The 22,814-nt window shown below is 36.1% G+C and overlaps 1 protein-coding gene across 2 annotated transcripts in view; it reads left to right on the top strand.

The window, feature by feature from the left end:
- Nucleotides 1-22,814, top strand: part of ITGB6 (integrin subunit beta 6) — a 330,575-nt gene that overhangs the window by 232,904 nt on the left and 74,857 nt on the right. For both annotated transcript variants that reach the window (XM_053698353.1, XM_053698352.1), the window contains one exon: nucleotides 3,533-3,622. In XM_053698353.1, coding sequence (XP_053554328.1) covers nucleotides 3,533-3,622 — 90 coding nt within the window. The remainder of the gene's footprint in view (nucleotides 1-3,532; nucleotides 3,623-22,814) is intronic.

The raw sequence follows: 22,814 nt of genomic DNA, 5'->3' as shown, positions 1-22,814 counted from the left end.
TCTTAAATTCATGAAGTTATTATCCAAAAACTTAATAAACTCTCTAAATGACATCTCATTAAAAGGTGTCTTCATAATGATCAATAGGTCATCTATATACCTCACAAATAAAAGTATGTCTTCACCATGGATTTAGGACACTGTAGATATAAGTTAGCTCCCACCAGGACACATATAAATTTGCAAAAACCGGGGCAAATTTTGCCCCCATGGCCGTACCACAAATTTGACGGTAAAAACTACCATCATGCATAAAGAAGTTATGTGAAAGCAGAAATCTAAGAACGTCTCCTATGTATTTTTTAGTATCATATTCCAAACTAAGTTCCCTCTCTCTGTTATGTCAACAACCAATCATGTATAATCTGGTTTCCAAACCACAGTTTGTAAAGTGTGCAACAAAGAGAGGTATCTTTTAAATAGGAAAGTTGTTTAGTGGCCAAAGGCTGCAAAACACTGTCTAACCATGTCCCCAAAGGCTCAATAGCACATCAATGGTGCAAACAAGCAAGACAACTACCCAGAGAGTTCTGTATTACCCAAATCTATCCTGAAAAAGAAAAAGGATTATAAGAAAATGGTCTTTAGTGGATCTGAGGGGGAGAATTCAGATATACCTTTGGCCACTAAACAACTTTCATATTTAAAAAATACCTCTCATTTGTTGCACCCTTTACAAACTGTGGTTTGGAAACCAGAAGATTATACATGGTTGGTTGTTGACATAATAGAGAGAGTGAACTTAGTTTGGAATATGATACTAAAAAATACATAGGAGACGTTCTTAAATTTCTGTTTTCACATAACTTCTTTATGCATGATGGTAGTTTTTACCATCAAATTTGTGGTACGGCCATGAGGGCAAACTTCGCCCCGGCTTTTGCAAATTTATATGTGTCCTGGTGGGAGCTAACTTATATCTGCAGTGTCCTAAATCCATGGTTGCAGGACATACTTTTATTTGTGAGGTATATAGATGACCTATTGATCATTATGAAGACACCTTTTAATGAGATGTCGTTTAGAGAGTTTATTAAGTTTTTGGATAACAACTTCATGAATTTAAGATTCACTGGAATATTTGACCAATCGGAAGTCAGTTATTTAGACCTTACCCTTCAAATATGCAATAACAGCATCATTACCAAAACTTATCGTAAGCCCACTGCGGGCAATACGATATTACATGCTCCTTCACAGCATCCTAGTCATCTCATCAAAGCTATCCCTAGAGGACAGTTTATTAGATTAAAAAGGAATACCGCATCGTCAGAGATCTATGAAGCACAATCTATAGAACTCAAGAGTAGACTTGCTGCCAGAGGGTACAATGCACACAAATTGGAAAGCTGTCGGAATGAAATTAAGGAACATAGTAATTTTACTTTTAAAGCCAGTAAAAGTAAGGATGATTCCTACAAGGAATCTATAATTTTTACAACTGAATTTACTAGTCAGTATTCTGAGATAGTCAAAATTCTCAGGAAACATCTCCATGTACTTGAGGGGGATGAAGTCCTTGCGCCATTACTCAAAAAATGTAAGTTTGTACCTAAAAAACCTAAAACATTAGCTAGAAGTCTTTCACCTAGTACCATCAAAAGGGCCCAAAAGACTGGCTCAACTTGGCTTAAAAAACAAGGACATTTTATGAGTGTACAAGTCAACTATTTCTGTTTTATAACCAATTGTTGTCCTTTTATACTTGATGTTATTTAGCAAAGTTTATATAAAAAAAAAAAAAAAAAGAATGGGCCACAGACTTTACTGTTTAAATTTTTTTATTGCATTGTATAATTCATCTTTTTGTTTTGAATTACAAAATGTGCAATTGAATTATATTACATATGATAATAAAAGTAATTTCTAAAAAAAAAAAAAAAAAACAAGGACATTTTAAATGCATGAGTAGGCACTGCAATATTTGCGCACGGATTGGCCCAGGAAACAAATTTGTTAGTAGTGTTACCAAACAGAGCCATAACATTGATTGCTATGCGAACAGTGGCAGCACCTTTGCAGTTTATTTACTCACTTGCAACTTTTGTCAGTGTCAATATGTTGGCCAAACCTCAAGAGAGGTCAGAATGAGATTCAGAGAGCACTCTAGGGACATGAAGAATTATGTAAAAGAGTTTGCGGTGGCAAACCACTTTAATGGTGAATATTTCACCAATGTAGCAGACCTTACCATACAAGTCATAGACTTAGCCATTGTGCCCCCAAGAGGAGGCAATAGGTATAAAATATTGGAAAGAAAAAAAATATTTTGGATACTACAATTGAAAACAAGAAGTCCATTTGGTATAAATAGGGAGTGTGACATCAACTTTTTTATTGATGAATAGCTATATTTCCTATTAAGTGTTTTTTGTAGCAATATTAGTTCTAACATATGTGTCCATTATATTAGAAGGCTCTAAGGGGCTATCATATAATCTAATAATTCTTTATCAATGGTACTTATCCAACCAAATATATCACTGCTTTGTGGTTTTTGGTTTTTGTTTTTGTGGGATATTGCCTTGACCCGTTTATGGTTTGCAGCTTTTACATATATGTGTGTGTGTGATTCATGGCCTCTCCCCTTGAAATGGGTCACTTTATTTAAGTAATTCATGAGCTATGGATTGCTCTTTTCTTAAATTCAGATTAATACACTGAGGCCATGTGTATACATACACATATATATTTATATCTCCTTGTAATATAAGGCTAAGATATAGTTCTGCTAATACATATTCTTGTGCTTTTTAATTGTATACAGACAGCGACTTGCTGGCCTGTTATTTTAATTTCACAGTGGTTATCTAAGGGTTAAATATTTCCTGTTTAGAGGTATAAATAGCACATTCTTAACTGCATGTATTATGTCTATGAGTAAGCGCCTGTAGGGGGCGTGAAACGCGTCAGACACCTGCCTTTGTTTCACCTGCATGTCTGTGAGTTTCTTTTTTGTTATTTTACGTCCATGTACTTTTGTATTTTTGTCGTTTTTCACAATAAATTCATGGATTTTTTGCAAAGCACCTGGTTGTAGAGCCTACATCCTTCTACTTTGATATATTACATGCGGAGCGGTTCATCTGTTACTTTGTTACGGCACTCCAGGAAAGGTTGGATCTTTTGGGCGTCTTTTCATGCACTTCCCGCTTTTACCAGTCAGGGCCTGATTGTGTGCTTGAGTTGCTGGGACTGACTTTCACTGTAAAAGAGCTGTTTAACTTATGGCAATGCCCTACAAAAGGCCCTTTTAAGGGCTATTGGTAGTTTAGTATTAGATTACGGGGTGTGTTTTTTTTTTTATTATTTGTTTTTTTTTTTCTGTAATTTTACTTTTTTATTTTTTGTAATTTTAGCTTGGGGGTTTGTATTTTTTAAACATAGACTGCCCTCTGGGAAGGCTCATCGCCTAGTGACAATATAAAATCAAGGCGCACACTCCAGTAAATAAGACATCTTGAATATCCAATTACAGGTGAACACCGACTTATCCTTTTTGCCTCATACTCATTTGTTCTTGTACTTTCAGAACTACGCAAAACTGATTCCTGGAGCTACAGTTGGCCTCCTGGAAGGGAACTCTGGAAATATATTGCAGCTGATTATAAATGCGTACAAAGTAAGGCTTTTGTTTTACCATTTTTATATAGAAATACACAGGTATCTTAAAGGGACATGAAACCCAAAATGTTTTATTCATTATTCAGATAGAGAATAACATTTTTCAAAAGTTTCCAATTCACTTCTGTTATCAGATGTACTTTGTTCTCATGTTATTCTTTATTAAAGCGATACCTAGCCCTAGGTAGATAGCATGCACATGCCTGAACCAGTACATGAGAGGATATAGTGCTGCCATCTAGTGCTCCTGCTAATGTATAACATTGTTGCAAAACTACTGCCATATAGTGCTGCAGACGTGCAAACTCCCGAGCTTACATACCTGCTTTTTCACAAAGGATAATAAGAAAACAAAGAAAATGTGAAAATAGCAGTAAATTAGAAAGTTGATTAAAATGGTATGTTCTATCTAAATCATCAAAGAAAAATGTTGGGTTTTATGTCCCTATAACAGTTTGGCAGCAACGCTTTGTAGCTCCTCTGGCAACTAACGGTTAATTGATTGTGAACTTTGAGATCATTACATTAAAGTGATGTGAGTTTTAAAGGGACAGTCGGCAGATTTTTTATTGTTTTACTTTTTCATAACTTAAACGGTAATATTAAAGGGATATGAAAGTCAAAATTAAAATTGCATGATTCAGATAGAGCATTAACATTTAAGACACTTTTAAATTCACTTCTGTTTTCAATTGTGCTTTGTTCTCTTGGTTTCCCTTGTTGAAAAAGAATATGCACATATCCTACACTAGTGGGAGCTAGCTGCTAATTGGTGCTTGCATACAATCGTCTCTTGTGATTGACTAACTAGATTTGTTTATCTAACTGCCAGTAGGGCAATGCTGTTCCTTCAGCAAAGGATAACAAATGAATGAAGCACATTTGATAATAGTAGTAAATTGGAAAGTTGTTTGAAATTGTATGTTCTATCCAAACCATGAAAGAAAAATTTGGGGTTTCCTGTCCCTTTAATATATATTTTACCCCTGTGATTACCTTGTATCTAAGCCTCTGCAGACTTCCCATTTATCTCAGTTATTTTGACAGACTTGGCCCCAGCTGGGCTGCACGGCTAGTTGCTTAGAGGTGGAAACGTTACCTCTCAGCAAAATAGCGTTCTGCCGTGGGTTGCTTGAGGAGCTCAGGACGGCTAACGCTTCAAACAAATAAAGGAACTTTCAGCATGAAGTATTTTATACTTCATGACTGAAAGTCCCCTTTATTTGTTCTAATGGTAAATCCTAGTGCTTCACAAACACTAGGATTTACCATCACTTTAAGAGTTGTGGGGTTTCTGTTTGCAAGGACAAAGACAGTGATAATGAGAAGAGTAACCACATGCAACTAAGAGAACAGATTTGATTTTGATCACAATCCTTTCCATTACTTCAGGATTGGGATCAACCCCTTTGCATGAACTGGACATATTAGTCAGTTTTGTAAGGTTAGGAATGTGCTCATTTTATTATATGTTTGTTAACCTTTTACAAATTGTTACTATTAGAAATATCCAAAAATCCATTATAAGAAAACAACTAAACCTTTAAAGGGCACCAACAATGATTCTATTTTGTGGCGAGGTGAAAATGGAGTAAGATTTCTCCATTTTCACCACGTAAGTCCTTACGCTGTATATTGGATACCAAACTGCGCTGGTTTGGTATACCTGCCTATGGCCCATAAAACTACGGGCAACGGCAGAAATATACGCGCATAACTTCTAGGTTACGCCGTATATGTGATACCAAACCAGCGCAAATATTGGCGTCGCCAGCTTTTGCGGGCAACGATTTTTATCGGATCGAGCCCCTGATTTTAGTTTGATCACAATCCTTTCCATTTCTACAGGATTGGGATCAACCCCTTTGTATGAACTGGACATATTAGTCAGTTTTGTAAGGTTAGGAATGTGCTAATTTTATTATATGTTTGTTAACCTTTTACAAATTGTTACTATTAGAAATATCCAAAAATCCATTATAAGAAAACAACTAAACCTTTAAAGGGCACCAACAATGATTCTATTCATATAAAAGAGCAGAATTTAAAGGGACAGCAAATTACTTGACATTTTTCTATAAATGTAATGTAATGAAACAACTTTACAAAATACTTTCATGATTTATTTTGCCCCCCTTTCATGTAATTTAGCTCTAATTATTTGAACTGGAAATGCACCTGCTGACTTCTAAAGGATAAACTTGCCACATATCTTTCCCTTATTGGCTTAAACTTATAACAAGTGCAAAACAACACATTTTATTATTAACAATTTACACACTCTCTTTCAACTGTTCCAAACTGTCCTCAGAAGAAGAGATAGCTAAGGGGTAAACCAAGGTATTAACATGATGGTGTCCATTACTTTATAGAAACTCAGTGGAATAGTAAAAATAAACAATGAAATGTTAAATAACAGCAAGATGACAAAAAAGAATAAATTATATTGCAATTTTTTTGTTTTACTACACATAATTAAACAGTTTCTGTTACCTGTTTAACATCCCTTGAAGAAACTAAAATTCTTGTTTCATGGGGTTCAGAGTTATAAAAATCCTTTTTTTAAATCACTGCGCTTGTAAAAGCAATATAGTTCAGTTGACTCAAGCAGTACCTATAATGAGCTCAGCTCTTCTGCTTTACAGACTCCGCATTATCCACCAACCTTCTCCTCCTTCCTATCTTGACTGTGTAATCACATCTGACATTAATGGCAATATAATATGACACAGTATTTTATCTGCAGCAGCTGTTTAATGGCCCTAGCTTACAAAATAAAGCTGCCCATGACTAAGGCTATTATAATGTTGTTAAGACAGTATGCAGCCAGGGGAAAGGGAAATTTAATTTAGTAATGCAAGGAAACATGCTTCTTGAAAACAGTCTGTTACAAGACATTTCAGCACACATATTGCTCTTTTCAATGGGAGCCACATCTATATGAGTTTGTTTTAAAGTGTCCATTAAATTATGTTTGATCATAAAGCCCCAGGACTTCTTAATAACATCAAACTCAACAAAATGAGAGAATCTCTTGATTTCTAAACAGTTTGATAAAAGAAACTGATTAGAATCTTGACATCATCAAAGTCACCATGGCAACCTGATGAATAGTGGAGAACATATGTTACAGAATATAAATGAATATCAAAGTACCACCAGTAGACTCCATTCTGAAATTACGCTTTGCATTAAGTATTTCCCTTTAAAATATATTAAATTATGCTGAATTAAAAATATTTATTGATTAACAAATTGCAGCACATATGTTTTTCTTGTGTTCAAAAATGTGAGTAAAATAAGTAATCTCTGTATCAAAATATATTCTTTTTTTTTTTTCTTCTTTTTTTTAAATAATGTTTTTCCTGGTCAACTTAAAGTGATGGCAAATCCTAGAGTTTGTTAAACGCTAGGATTTACCATTGGAACAAATAGAGGGGACTTTCAGTTATTAAGTATAAAATACTTCATGCTGAAAGTTCCTTTATTTGTTTGAAGCGTTCGCCGTACTGAGCTCCTCAAGCAACCCACGGCAGAACGTTATTTTGCTGAGAGGTGATGTTTCCACCTCTTAGCCAATAGCTGTGCGGGCTATCCGGCTTGGCGCCAGCTGGGCCACACGGCTAGTTGCTTAGGGGTGTAAACGTTACGTCTCAGCAAAATAGCGTTCTGCCGTGGGTTGCTTGAGAAGCTCAGTACAGCGAACGCTTCAAACAAATAAAGGAACTTTCACCATGAAGTATTTTATACTTCGTGACTGAAAGTCCCCTTTATTTGTTCCAATGGTAAATCTTAGTGCTTCACAAACGCTAGGATTTACCATCACTTTAAGAGTTCTGGGGTTTCTGTTTGCAAGGACAAAGACAGTGATAATGAGAAGAGTAACCACATGCAACTAAGAGAACAGATTTTAGTTTGATCACAATCCTTTCCATTTCTACAGGATTGGGATCAACCCCTTTGTATGAACTGGACATATTAGTCAGTTTTGTAAGGGTAGGCATGTGCTCATTTTATTATATGTTTGTTAACCTTTTACAAATTGTTACTATTAGAAATATAAAATCCATTATAAGAAAACAACTAAACCTTTAAAGGGCACCAACAATGATTCCATTAATATAAAAGAGCAGTATTTAAAGGGACAGCAAATTACTTGACATTTTTCTATAAATGTAATGTAATGAAACAACTTTACAAAATACTTTCATGATTTATTTTGCCCCCTTTCATGTAATTTAGCTCTAATTATTTGAACTGGAAATGCACCTGCTAACTTCTAAAGGATAAACTTGCCACATATCTTTCCCTTATTGGCTTAAACTTATAACAAGTGCAAAACAACACATTTTATACTAACATTTTGGCCTTGCTAGTCTTGTTATCTGCAGACACAAGCCTGAATTGGCTCTGTTTTCACTTGAATAAAAATGTACTATCCCTTTAAGCTTCAGTAATGTAAATATAGATAGTGAACACTTATCCATAAACAGTATATTTATAATAATTGTAGCAATAATTACATGAATTGTGTGCAGTATCGATAAAATCACAAGTTAAATGCATCAAACTGATTTTTGATAATATATTTTTCATTTCACAGCAAATTAAAAAATTCCTCAAAAATAGGAAAATGAATGTCACTTACATTTATATAGGTTTCCCTTTTTTACATCACTTTGTCACTACACAATAACAACCATTACAGCATTGACACCATATATTAATAAATGAGATATAACAAAGTAAATAGTGCACTTCATGCAAACTCTTAAAGGGACACTGAACCCAAATTTTTTTTCTTTCATGATTCAGATAGAGCATGCAATTTTAAGCAACTTTCTAATTTACTCCTATTATCAATTTTTCTTCATTCTCTTGCTATCTTTATTTTATCTTTTTTTGGTTCAGACTCTGGACAGCACTTTTTTATTGGTGGATGAATTTATCCACCAATCAGCAAGAACAACCCAGGTTGTTCACCAAAAATGGGCCAGCCTCTAAACTTACATTCTTGCATTTCAAATAAAGATACCAAGATAATTTATAAAATTTCATAATAGGAGTAAATTAGAAAGTTGCTTAAAATTGCATGCTCTTTCTGAATCACGAAAGAAAAAATTTGGGCTCAGTGTCCCTTTAAAAAGAATATTTACCAGCAGTGCACAATTACCTGAAACTGGGTGAGAGACCATTAAGACATTTTCCTACAGAAATTGAAGAGACGTTGCACTTAAAGGCACAGTATGTTGACTTGATAAAAAAACTTTATTAATAACTTTAATGTCCCATTTAATGTTTTCCTTAGCTTTTCTGTATAATAAAACAAATCTTTCTATGTTTCTATGTTTTGTACTGTTCTGCACTTTAATGTTTTAAGAGGAAATATCAATATGATTGGCATAAAAATACTAATTCCAAGGGAAAGGGAAAATACTTGTAAAATTGTTCTCACACTCAGTTTAAATGTCTTTAGGTTGATGACTGCAGTTACTTGCAAGCCCTCATGCAAAAACTTGTTTAAAATTCTTGTATTACAGATGTTTAATCTCTTAAACATAATTGCTTGTCATTCATAAATAGGCTGCTTCTTCCTCTTAACTGATCATGCTAAAGGAAATTATTTGAAATAAGTGGTTTGTATAAATTAATTAAAAATTGTGTGCATGTGTATCTATGTGCATATATGTGTAAAATGTGTGTGTGCATTTTTGTGTGTACAAGACTGTTATGTTTTAAGTTTGACATCATTCAATAAGTAACTCTGTTTTTCGAGTGCTTGTAATTTTGAATAGAATGAACACATTTCTTTGGAATTGTGCAGTTTTGTGGATATCCTCAAGGCCTGGCAGTTTGAATTAAATTGGCTAAGACGATTTGGTGAAAGTGAGCAGTGGTTGCTGAGAGATATAACAGTTTAAAGGGACATTGTACACTAAATTTTTCTTTGCATAAATATTTTGTAGATGATCCATTTATATAGCCCATTTGGGAGTGTTTTTGTAACAATGTATAGTTTTGCTTACTTTTAAAGAACATTATGCTGATTTTTAGACTTCTAACCAAGCCCCACAGTGTCAGATGTATACACAAGTTTACAGACTCCTGCTGGCTCCTGTTTATGTTATCTGTCTTTTCTTATGCAGGGAAGGGGGGGAGGGTCTGTTATTCTTGTGTTTCCAACCCCTTTCAGTGGGTGTCCCAGCCTAACCTCATTGACAGTGCTAAACTGTGAGCTTCTAAGTAAGTTTTTAAAAGGTTTTATACTGGATTTTTAGATCAGTATCTGTGCAGATTATTCTTTATAGTAGTGTCTATTACATGCAGTTATATGGAAATTGGTTTATACTGTCCCTTTAAAGTCAGTTTATGCTGATTTAAAGCATGCTTAGCTGAAACAAACAACTTACAAAATAAAGACATGCTTAGTAATGCTTTGGTGGCAGAAGTTTCTGGGGGCTGGTCCCAAATATTGGATTGTATAGCGCTGTAGCTTGGAGAGCAGGGATTGCTTTCAGCTGTGTCCTGTAGCAAGTACAAGTCAGGCTACACACATTCAACACAGTTAAACTCACTACTTTCACATACCACCTGCACACAAACACCACACACTACACATATGCATTCGTTCACAAAGGAAAATAAAGTTTGACATTTGCTGCAACCCTAAATCATCCTGCACTACATAAAATTAGTCTGTTTATATTTAATATGTGTGTAAGTTTGTGTGCATTTATATTTATGTATATGTGTGTACAGGTGTGTAAGTTTGTGTTCATTTGTATGTATGTATATGTGTGTACGTTTGTATGCATTTATATGTATGTATATGTGTGTAAGTTTGTATAGCATTTATATGTATGTATATGTGTGTAAGTTTGTGTGCATTTATATGTATGTATAGGTGTGTACATTTCTGTGCATTTATATGTATATATATGTGTGTAAGTTTGTGTGCATTTATATGTATGTATATGTGTGTACATGTTTGTATGCATTTATATATATATAGTATATGTATGTATATGTGTGTAAGTTTGTATGCATTTATATGTATGTATATGTGTGTACAGGTGTGTAAGTTTGTATGCATTTCTATGTATGTATTTGTGTGTAAGTTTCTGTGCATTTACAGTATATGCATGTATAGGTGTGTAAGTTTGTGTGCATTTATATGTATGTATATGTATGTATGTGTGTGTAAGTTTGTGTGCATTTATATGTGTGTACATGTGTGTAAGTTTGTATGCATTTCATGTATGTATAAGTGTGTAAGTTTGTGTTCATTTATATGTATGTGTATGTGTGTAAGTTTGTGTGCATTTATATGTATGTATAGGTGTGTAAGTTTGTGTTCATTTATATGTATGTGTGTACGTGTGTAAGTTTGTATGCATTTATATGTATGTATAGGTGTGTAAGTTTGTGTGCATTTATATGTATGTGTGTACGTGTGTAAGTTTGTGTGCATTTATATGTATGTGTGTACGTGTGTAAGTTTGTGTTCATTTATATGTATGTATAGCTGTGTAAGTTTGTGTGCATTTATATGTATGTATAGGTGTGTAAGTTTGTGTGCATTTATATGTATGTGTGTACGTGTGTAAGTTTGTGTGCATTTATATGTATGTGTGTACGTGTGTAAGTTTGTGTTCATTTATATGTATGTATAGGTGTATAAGTTTGTGTGCATTTATATGTAGGTATAGGTGTGTAAGTTTGTGTGCATTTATATGTATGTATAGGTGTGTAAGTTTGTGTGCATTTATATGTATGTATAGGTGTGTAAGTTTGTGTGCATTTATATGTATGTATAGGTGTATAAGTTTGTGTGCATTTATATGTATGTATAGGTGTGTAAGTTTGTGTGCATTTATATGTATGTATAGGTGTGTAAGTTTGTGTGCATTTATATGTATGTATATGTAAGTTTGTGTGCATTTATATGTGTGAACATGTGTGTAAGTTTGTGTGCATTTATATGTATGTATATGTAAGTTTGTGTGCATTTATATGTGTGAACATGTGTGTAAGTTTGTGTGCATTTATATGTATGTATAGGTGTGTAAGTTTGTGTGCATTAATATGTGCGTGTATGTGTGTAAGTTTCTGTGTAGTTGTATGTACGTATATGTAAAAGTTAGTTATCTGGAATAAAAGCAATCCAACACAGAGTCCCAAAATAATATAAAAGAAAGTATACACCAATTATTTGTAGCTTACTGATTGTTTCATTACATTTAGTTTATCCCAATGATCTTTTTTTCTGTGCATCTAAATGCTCCAAGGAATGAGAGTTCACCTCAGCCAAACTTCACCCACAGCCTACAGCCAAATGGTAATGTACAGGCATTCCGAAACCTTACTTGTAAAGTATATTAAGAGCAAACAAAGTATTCTGATGAGTAGATCTCCATTCAGAAAAGCCACTTGGTACCATCTGCAGTAAGTATGCCAGTATTGTATACACAGAAACCCACTTGTCCCTAGAATCACTCATTAGTATTATAGCACAATGTTAAAAAAAACTCATTATAGGCTTAAAGGGACAGTCTAGTCAGAATTAAACGTTCATGATTCAGATAGGGCATGCAATGTTAAACAACTTTTAAATTTACTTGTATCATCAAATTTGCTTTGTTCTCTTGGTATTCTTCGTTTAAAGCTAAACCTAGGTAGGCTCATATGCTAATTTCTAAGCCCTTTAAGGCCGCCTCTTATCTCAATGCATTTGTCAGTTTTCCACAGCTAGAGGGTGTTAGTCCATGTGTGCCATACAGATAACATTGTGCTCACACCCGTGGAGTTACTTATGAGAGGGCACTGATTGACTAAAATGCAAGTCTGTCAAAAGAACTAAAATAAGGGGGCATTCTGCAAAGGGCTTAGATATAAGGTAATCACAGAAGTAAAAAATATATTAATATAACCATGTTGGTTATGCCAAATTGGGGAATGGGTAACAAAGGGTTTATCTATCTTTTTAAACAATAACAATTCTGGAGTAGACTGTCCCTTTAATGTGCTAAGCAGTAAATGCATCTTTAAAGCCCTTGCAAGGCAGGCTTGTTCATGCCAGCCTGATTAAGGCAATGTAAGAAGCAGCGGTCATACGACTGTTGCTTCTTAACCTCTCTATCACCTCTGAAGTGAAGGAGATAAATTACCAGCAAATTCGTTAGGGGTGACTGACAGCTCACGCAAGAGCAGGGTGTGGCACTGTACAAGCAAATGCTGGAGTAATAGTGTATTTGTGCAGTGCATGTGCAGTACGTGATTCACTATAGCCATTCTTTAGATATTTGTACCTGTTTTTCTATTTTACCATGATTTTTAAAAGACAGTAATTATTATGTTATAAACCAATATAAATTATATTCATGTGGATCTATTTAGGCTTAAACTGACACTAAAGTCAAAATTAAACTTTCATGATTTCGATTTAATATTCTTTTCTATTCTATTTTATTTTCTTTTATTATCAAAATGTCTAAAATCAGCCAATAGAATTACAGTAGCTCTTATTCTATTGGCTATTCAAATCAGCCAATAGAATTAAAGTAGCGCAAAAGAAAAGAGGTTAATACAGGCGCTGCCCCAGTATAAATTAAAACATAGCAACCCTGTTATATATAGATATTCTGTGTCCCAGGGTGTAAATGTATAAATTTAGGTAGTAACCTCCCGGTTACTAGCCTATTGAATGTAAATACAGTGATCTTTCAAATATATTATAACATACATAAACCAGAAATATACATAAACGTGCATAAACGTCTTACAATTCCTTGGCTGAACTGTAACTGAAAAATGTTCCAAGATGAGTGCTGATAAAAAGTTCTCTATAAAAGTTCTCTGTAGACAGGCTGCTCCTTAGAAAATTCCCATCACGAAATTTCGGAAAGCTGAGAAAACACAAAAAGAAACAGAAGCGCCCACCGCATCTAAGTGCAGATTATATGTGTAATTTTTAATATTAAAAGTTGACAAGAATAACACTCACAATGTTTAAAATATATACAAGCCTTGTATAAAAAACTTTGAAGTTGTCCCCGGCTGTGGCGTGTACCGCTCTGGTCACGCTGCTTCCAAGATGGAGACTCCGCGACTTAGCTGAAGGGAGGTGTGTATTCCGCTGGGCCAATCCGCTGCGTCGTTGACTTGGGGCTGGATCGCTACAGGTGGTAGCGTAGTACTGTGTAAGGTCGTCCCCGGTAATGGTGATTCCTCCTCCATAATGAATATATTACTCAGCCGTAATGAGCCTAGTCCTTAAGCAATGCCAGAACACACTGGTACAGATAGTATGCGGTCCTGAGCCCACTTAGTGTTTGCGTTTACGTATAGGAATACAAGCACTAACAGTGGCCTCACAGGAACCTTTTCATGCACGCTGTGTGTGCTTACTGAAATGAATATAGAATGTCAATGGGTCAAAAATAATTCAGAACCTCAGCCCACTTAGTGTTTGGGATAAGTGTTACAGACACTAGCAGTGGCCTCACAGAAACCTGATTATTACACACAGTGTGTGCTCACTCAACGTACGTTTCGTTCCACACAGGAACTTTTTCAAGAGAATTAAAGTAGCTCTCATCCTATTGGCTGATTTGAATTTGAAGGCTCAAATCAGCCAATAGGAATTCAAGGGATGCCATTTTTAATCGCGTACCTTGAATTCCTATTCAGTGTATGGCGGCGATCGTATGAAGAGGATCCTCCACGCTCCATGGCTCCGGTCTTCAGGTCCAGCGTCGCCGATCTTCAGTTCCTGCATCGCCGGTCTTCAGTTCCAGAGAGGACGGTCTTCAGCTCCGCGGTCATCGGTCTTCAACTCCTCCACTCCGCGCCGGCTGGTTCCTGGAAGAAGAAGAGGTCGCCACCTGGAAGAAGACTTCTCCGCCTGGAACAGGACCTTCTCCGCTGGTCTTCAGGACAGGTAAGGACCACTTGGGGGTTAGACTTAAGTTTTTTTGAGGGGTGATAGGGTGGGTTTTAGAGTAGGGGTGTGTGGGTGGTGGGTTGTAATGTGGGGGTTGTTCTTTTTTTTCACAGGTAAAAGAGCTGATTACTTTGGGGCAATGCCCCACAAAAGGCCCTTTTAAGGGTTGGTAATAGAGCTGATTACTTTTTGTAATTTAGTTTAGGGTAGGGACATTTTTTTATTTTGGGGGGCTTTGTTATTTTATTAGGGGCTTAGATTAGGTGTAATTAGCTTAAAATTCTTGTAATCTTTTTTTATTTTTTGTAATTTAGTGTTTTGTTTTTTTTGTAATTTAGTTTAGTGTATTTAATTATATTTTAGTTTAGATAATTGTAGTTTATTTAATTAATTTATTGATAGTGTAGGTGTATTTGTAACTTAGGTTAGGATTTATTTTACAGGTAAATTGGTAATTATTTTAATTAGGTAGCTACTAAATAGTTATTAAAGGACCAGTCAACATTGTAGATTTGCATAATTAACAAATGCATGATAAGAAGACAATGCAATTGCACTTAGTCTGAACTTTAAATGAGTAGTAGATTTTTGTTAAATAATTTGCAAAGTTATGTCTATTTCCACTCCCCCTGTATCATGTGACATCCATCAGCCAATCACAAATGCATATACGTATATGCTGTAAATTCTTGCACATGCTCAGTAGGAGTTGGTGACTCAAAAAGTGTAAATATAAAAAGACTGTGCACATTTTGTTAATGGAAGTAAATTTGAAAGTTGTTTAAAATTGCTGCTCTTTCTGAATCATAAGGTTTAATTTTGACTTGAGTGTCCCTTTAACTATTTAATAGATATTGTACCTAGTTAAAATAAATACCAAGTTACCTGTAAAATAAATATAAACCATAAAATAGCTACAATGTAATTATTAATTATATTGTAGCTATCTTAGGGTTTATTTTATAGGTAAGTATTTAGTTTTAAATATGAATATTTTAGTTAATAATATTAATATTATTTAGATTTATTGCAATAATAATTAAGTTAGGGGTGTTAGGGTTAGATAGGGTTAATATAGTTAATATATATATAATATAATAACTATATTAATTATTAACTATATAAATATTATATATAATATAATAACTATATTAACTATATTAACCCTAATATAATTAGGGTTAATATAGTTAATATAGGTGGCGGCGGTGTAGGGGGGTCAGATTAGGGGTTAATATATTTAATATAGGTGGCGGCAGTGTAGGGGGATTAGATTAGGGGTTAATATATTTAATATAGGTGGCGGCGGTGTAGGGGGGTCAGATTACAGGTAAAAGAGCTGATTTCTTTGGGGAAATGCCCAGCAAAAGGCCCTTTTAAGGGCTGGTAATAGAGCTGATTACTTTGGGGCAATGCCCCGCAAAAGGCCCTTTTCAGGGATATTTGTAATTTAGTTTAGTGTAGGGACATTTTAGTATTTTAGGGGGTAATACATTTATTATAGGTGGTGGCGGTGTAGGGGGATTAGATTAGGGGTTAATACATTTAATATAGGTGGCGGCGGTTTAGGGGGATTAGATTAGGGGTTAATATATTTAATATAGGTGGCGGCAGTGTAGGGGGATTAGATTAGGGGGTAATGTAGTTAAAATAGGTGGCGGCGGGGTAGGGGGCTCACATTAGGGGGTAATAATTTTAATATAGGTGGCGGCGGTGTAGGGGGATTACATTACGGGTTAATAATTTGAATGTAGGTGGCGGCGGTGTAGGGGGATCACATTAGGGGGTTAGACATTTAATGTAGGTGGCGGCGGGGTCCGGGAGCGGCAGTTTAGGGGTTAACTTTATTAGGGATTTCGGCGGGGGATTGCGGTTGACAGATAGATAGACATTGCGCATGCGTTAGGTGTTAGGTTTTATTTTGCAGGTAGTTTAGGGAGTTACGGGGCTCCAATACTCAGCGTAAGGCTTACTACACCTGCAATTTGTGGCGAGGTGAAAATGGAGTAAGATTTCTCCATTTTCGCCACGTAAGTCCTTACGCTGTATATTGGATACCAAACTGCGCGGGTTTGGTATACCTGTCTATGGGCCAAAAAACTACGGGCGAAGGCGGAAATATACGAGCGTAACTTCTATGTTACGCCGTATATGTGATACCAAACCCGCGCAAAATTTGGCGTTGCCGGCTTTTGCGGGCGACGCTGCATATCGGATCGGGCCCTTGGTGAGGCACCAGCTACTGCTGAGCACATGCAAGAGTGCATATCCATATACTGTTCCATTGCAGTAACCTGGATTTTAATGGGAAAACATCACTGTGAGTTTCTAATTATAAAAGGACTATCCTCCACCTTTTCTCTCACACCAGTCTCACCAGCCTTTCAGTGACGAGATTTTAAATTGGTAGAAATCTACTGAATGTACAGTGAAACTTAGTTTTTATTTCTATTATTTGAACTATTACTACACAGAAACCATTTTAAGTTTAACTGAAGGCACAGTATATGTTGTGTAAATATGCTTAGAATACAGACACCTCTATCGAGATCTGAGTTCACTGGTGAAGTTGGCAGATTGTTGATCAGACAGCGATCCCTATTGTTTCCTATGGAAGGCACATCGCCACTCATTGAGACAGAGAGGGTCAGCCCACTATTTTCTAAAATATTGTGGGACTCAGGGATTGCAAGACTGGCGAGACAAATCAGACATTTTTCCTTGGTCTAACGATACTTTTATCATCTGGGCCTTGATGAGCCCACATCTAAACTGACATTTTTTCATTTGTCTAAGTCTACTTGTTTGAATGTTATGATATGTTAATGCAGTCTTCAAGTATATTAGAGCAGTTTACAGGAATGGTAGCAGCAAGTAGTCTGCGATTTTTCAAGCTGCTTTTGCAGGATTGGTGTTGGATGAAGATAATATATTTCAGTAAGCAGTAGACAGTTACAGTAGCGGATCTACTCAACAGAGGGCCCTGGTGAAAATATTTGTTTGGGCCCCCCCAAGGGTAACTCAGTAGTAAGCCATAGTAATAATAAACATGCTGCTCTGTATAATGATTTTGAGTATAAATAGATAGATGAATCTACACTAATAAAAGTTCCCCTGCACTAGTCTAGGATTGTACATATTTAGCACATACCTACGTATAGACTGGCTTTTATGGGCCCTCCCAAGGCCTTGGGCCCTGGTGCCACTGTACTTGCTGCACTAATGGTAGTTCTGCCCCTGGACAGTTAATCATAACTTCAGCTGTCTACACTGCTGACTTTTTCTATTTCTTACCTCCTTTTAGAGACTCATAACTCCAGGAATTAATTTTCTCTAGCTCTATTACTGGCCCTAAGGGCTCCATGTTCTAAGCAGTAAAGGGTGCTTTGAAGCCCTTCCGGGACAGGCATAACGCTTAAGGCTGCTTCTTAACCTCAATGCCACCGCTGAGGCTACGTTTGTACAGGGTGATTGACAAGCCCTGGTGATTGGTCACGCAAGGGCAAGGAGCCGCAGAGCACAAGCAAATGCTTGTGCAATAATAAATGCAGACAGCAGACTACAGTGTCCGCTGCCCACTTGTTAAACAGACAGTCAGACAGGTTCCCAAGTTGAGAACCTTGTCCGCCGCACATTAATACATGGGGCCCTATGACCCATTATTAGGACTTGCAAGTTTGAGGATGGGGGGCATTATCATAATTGAATACAAAAAATATTAGAATAACATTATTTCTAGATCCCACATCAATATTGTGATATGCAAACTTTGACACAAGCTAACTGCTTTGAAATTAATATTATTTGTTAAAACTATAAAGGCTTAGTTGTCCTCTATTTCATAAACTATACATTATGTTCTAAGTTTAGGTACAGCCCAGGATACACAGTCATTATGTGAAATTAGGGAAAAATGTATCATCCTTGCAAGCGGATAGGTTTGCAAGTAGTAAACCTATCTAACTGCAATCGCCGCTTGCGATGCTGCATTGCATTGGGCAAGAGGATTCTTGCGCAATGCCACCCCCTGCTCCTGTGAAACCAATTGGACTAGAGCAGGGCATGTCAATCACCCAAACAAGCAAGTGTCATAGCGATTGATCTCAGGTGTCGGAAAGGCAGAAGAAGCAGGTTCTGCATCTTAAATATGTGATGAAGGATCCTGTAGGAGACAGAAACAGAGAGGCGCCAAATAGGACAGTACCGTCTAGAAAAGCTGCAGCACAACACACCACAGATACAACCCCTGCAGAAATCTACTCACAAGTGAGGCAGCACCACCGGAGTGCCTAACACAGCAAGTCGGGTCTGTTAAGAGTCGCCCGACAGACACACTACAGGATCTTAAAGGGACACTGTACCCAAATTTTTTCTTTTATAATTCAGAAAGAGCATGCAATTTTAAGCAACTTTCTAATTTATTCCTATTATCAATTTTTCTTCGTTCTCTTGCTATCATTATTTGAAAAAGAAGGCATCTGAGCTATTTTTTAGTTTCAGTACTCTGGACAGCAATCAGCAAGGATAACCCAGGTTGTTCACCAAAAATGGGCCAGCATCTAAACTTACATTCTTGCATTTCAAATAAAGATACCAAGAGAATGAAGAACATTTGATAATAGGAGTAAATTAGAAAGTTGCTTAAAATTTCATGCTCAATCTGAATCACGAAAGAAAATTTTTGGGTACAGTGTCCCTTTAAATATGTGGCATCAGACTCACTTATTCAAATCTGCTCTACATTGCCTCAAAAGCTGAGAATACAACTTCATAAATCTACCCCTAAGTTGGTCCACTTTGATCTATTATGTATTTTTGCCTTTAGTATGATATTTAATGAGGCCTGAAGTGACCAAATTTGCAAGCTCTGTGCTTCATAACTATCTCAGATGGTGCTTAAAGGGACAGTAAACACCTTGAGATATTTATTTAAAATGTTTAGTTATGCATAATAAAACTACTTTGTAATATATTTTCATTATTTATTTTGTCCCTTTTTTTTATTTAGCTATGAAAAATGAGCAATTTCTTTTACCCAGAACTTGAAATGCCCCCTGCTGACTTCTCAAGTCATACGGCTAGATTACGAGTTTTGCGGTATGAGTAAAAAAGCAGCGTTAAGGCTCATAATGCTGCTTTTTTACTACCGCTGCTATTACGAGTCTTGTAGGTACAGCTGTCCCGCACACTTTTTTGGCCGTAAATTAACTTATGCAAAAGTCAGCCAATCGGAATTAAAGGGACACTGAACAAAAAATTTTCTTCCATGATTCAGACAGAGCGTGAAATTTTAAGCAACTTTCTAATTTACTCCATTTATCAATTTTTCTTTGTTCTCTTGTTATCTTTATTTTAAAAGCGGAAATGTAAATCTTAGCAGCCAGCCCATTTTAGGTTCAGGACCATGGATAGCGCTTTCTTATTGGAGGCTTACATTTACCCAACAATAAGCAAGCATAACCCAGGTTCCCAACCAAAAATGGGCCGGTTCCTATGCATCACACTTTTTAAATAAAGATAGTAAGAGAACGAAGAAAAATTGAAAATAGGAGTAAATTAGAAAGTTGCTTACAATTGCATGCTCTATCTGAATCATGAAAGAAAAAAATTGGGTTTAGTGTCCCTTTGAGCTTCAATCTTATTGGCTGATCCAGTCAGCCAATAGGATTAAGCTTGCATTCTATTGGCTGATTGGAACAGCCAATAGAATGCAAGCTCAATGCTATTGGCTGATTTGATCAGCCAATAGGATTGAAGTTCAATCCTATTGGCTGATTGCATCAGCCAATAGGATATTTTCAACCTTACATATGAAAAGGTTGTTGTACACTCTACTATTGTTATAAAATCTTAAAGAGACAGGTGCTTGCAGTCATAACCAAAATTGCCTAAACATTTAAAAGAGAAGTCATAACTGAATTAAAAGTTATGAAAAAGAATGACAAGGCAGCGCTCAGATATCTTTGATAACAAGTGGTTTATTTTTGCTCTTCCCAACATGTCAAAGACATAGATAGACCCCTAAACCAAAATTGTGATTAAAAAGGAGTTATATACATATACCAGGCCTGGTGAACAGAACAATTCCTTACATCAAATATGTAATTACTGAATACAGAGAAGCGCAATCATGTAACAAAAACGCTTCCATGTATAACATTTGTGTTAAGGATACAATAAGCAACAATAAACACCAATAGACATTAAGTTGCAAATGTCCAGAACCATCAGAGCACTTAGTGTGAATCACACACTCTGTATTGCATGGGAAAGTTGCCTAGTAAAGTTCCAGCGTAACTGAATTTTTGCCAGCCAGCATAACAAGGAAAAAACAGCCTCACCACCATTCGCGGTAGAAGTTCCTGATTACACCTGTGTCGTTACCTCTGTATTCAATTCACAAGCTTCACAGAGAGCGTGACGATATCACAGAAAGGTAACTGTGTATGGTCCTCTTTTCCGGTTATTCGGTTGTCACCTCCTTAAGGTTATGGACACGGAACTCCCCAAACAAGGCCGCTGACTTAATGCTGGTACCCGCAAACGCTCCTCAGTAGTGCGGTAATTCAAAACCACTGCCAGGTAGGTGTACTCCACTTCAAAAGTTGCCGCTTCTCAGACGTCTGAGAAGCGGCAACTTTACTTGGCAACTTTCCCATGCAATACAGAGCGTGTGATTCACACTAAGTGCTCTGATGGTTCTGGACATTTGCAACTTAATGTCTATTGGTGTTTATTGTTGCTTATTGTATCCTTAACACAAATGTTATACATGGAAGCGTTTTTGTTACATGATTGCGCTTCTCTGTATTCAGTAATTACATTTTTGATGTAAGGAACTGTTCTGTTCACCAGGCCTGGTATGTGTATATAACTCATTTTTAATCACAATTTTGGTTTAGGGGTCTATCTATGTCTTTGACATGTTGGGAAGAGCAAAAATAAACCACTTGTTATCAAAGATATCTGAGTGCTGCCTTGTCATTCTTTTTCATAACTTTTAATTCAGTTATGACTTCTCTTTTAAATGTTTTAGGCATATTTTCAACCTTAATTCCAATTGGCTGATAGAATTCTATCAGCCAATCGGAATCTAAGGGACGCCATCTTGGATGACGTCACTTAAAGGAACCTTCATTCGTCGGGTAGTCGTCGGAAGAAAAGGATGCTCCGCGCCGGATGTCTTGAAGATGGACCCGCTCCGCGCTGGATGGATGAAGATAGAAGATGCCGTCTGGATGAAGACTTCTGCCCGTTTGGAGGACCACTTCTCCCGGCTTGAATGAAAACTTCTTCCAGCTTCGTTGAGGACTTCTTGCCGCTTGGATAAAGACTTCTACCGGCTTCGTTGAGGATGGATGTCGGCTCTTCAAAACTGTAAGTGGATCTTCGGGGGTTAGTGTTAGGTTTTTTTAAGGGTTTATTGGGTGGGTTTTAGTTTTAGATTAGGGTTTGGGCAGCAATAGAGCTAAATGCCCTTTAAAGGGCAATGCCCATCCAAATGCACTTTTCAGGTCAATGGGGAGCTTAGATTTTTTTAGTTAGGGTTTTATTTTAGGGGTTGGTTGTGTGGGTGGTGGGTTTTACTGTTTGGGGGGGTGTTTGTATTTTTTTTTTTTACAGGTAAAAGAGCTGATTTCTTTGGGGCAATGCCCTGCAAAAGGCCCTTTTAAGGGCTATTGGTAGTTTAGTTTAGGCTAGGGGTTTTTATTATTTTGCGGGGGCTTTTTTATTTTGATAGGGCTATTAGATTAGGTGTAACTAGTTTAAATATCTTGTAATTTGTTTTTTATTTTGTGTAATTTAGTTGTAATTTAGGTATTTGTATTTAATTTAGTTAATTGTATTTAATTTAGGTAATTTATTTAATTGTAGTGTAAGGTTAGGTGTTAGTGTAAGACAGGTTAGGTTTTATTTTACAGGTAAATTTGTATTTATTTTAGCTAGGTAGTTATTAAACAGTTAATAACTATTTAGTAACTATTCTACCTAGTTAAAATAAATACAAACTTGCCTGTAAAATAAAAATAAACGCTTAGCTAGCTACAATGTAACTATTAGTTATATTGTAGCTAGCTTAGGGTTTATTTAACAGGTAAGTATTTAGTTTTAAATAGGAATTATTTTGTTATTAATAGTAGGTTTTATTTAGATTTATTTTAATTATATTTAAGTTAGGGGGTGTTAGGGTTAGACTTAGGTTTAGGGGGTTAATAAGTTTAGTATAGTGGCGGCGACGTTGGGGGCG

The sequence above is a fragment of the Bombina bombina genome, chromosome 1 (assembly GCF_027579735.1).
Source record: "Bombina bombina isolate aBomBom1 chromosome 1, aBomBom1.pri, whole genome shotgun sequence".
NCBI lineage: Eukaryota > Metazoa > Chordata > Amphibia > Anura > Bombinatoridae > Bombina > Bombina bombina.
This window is presented reverse-complemented; position numbering and strand designations above follow the sequence as displayed.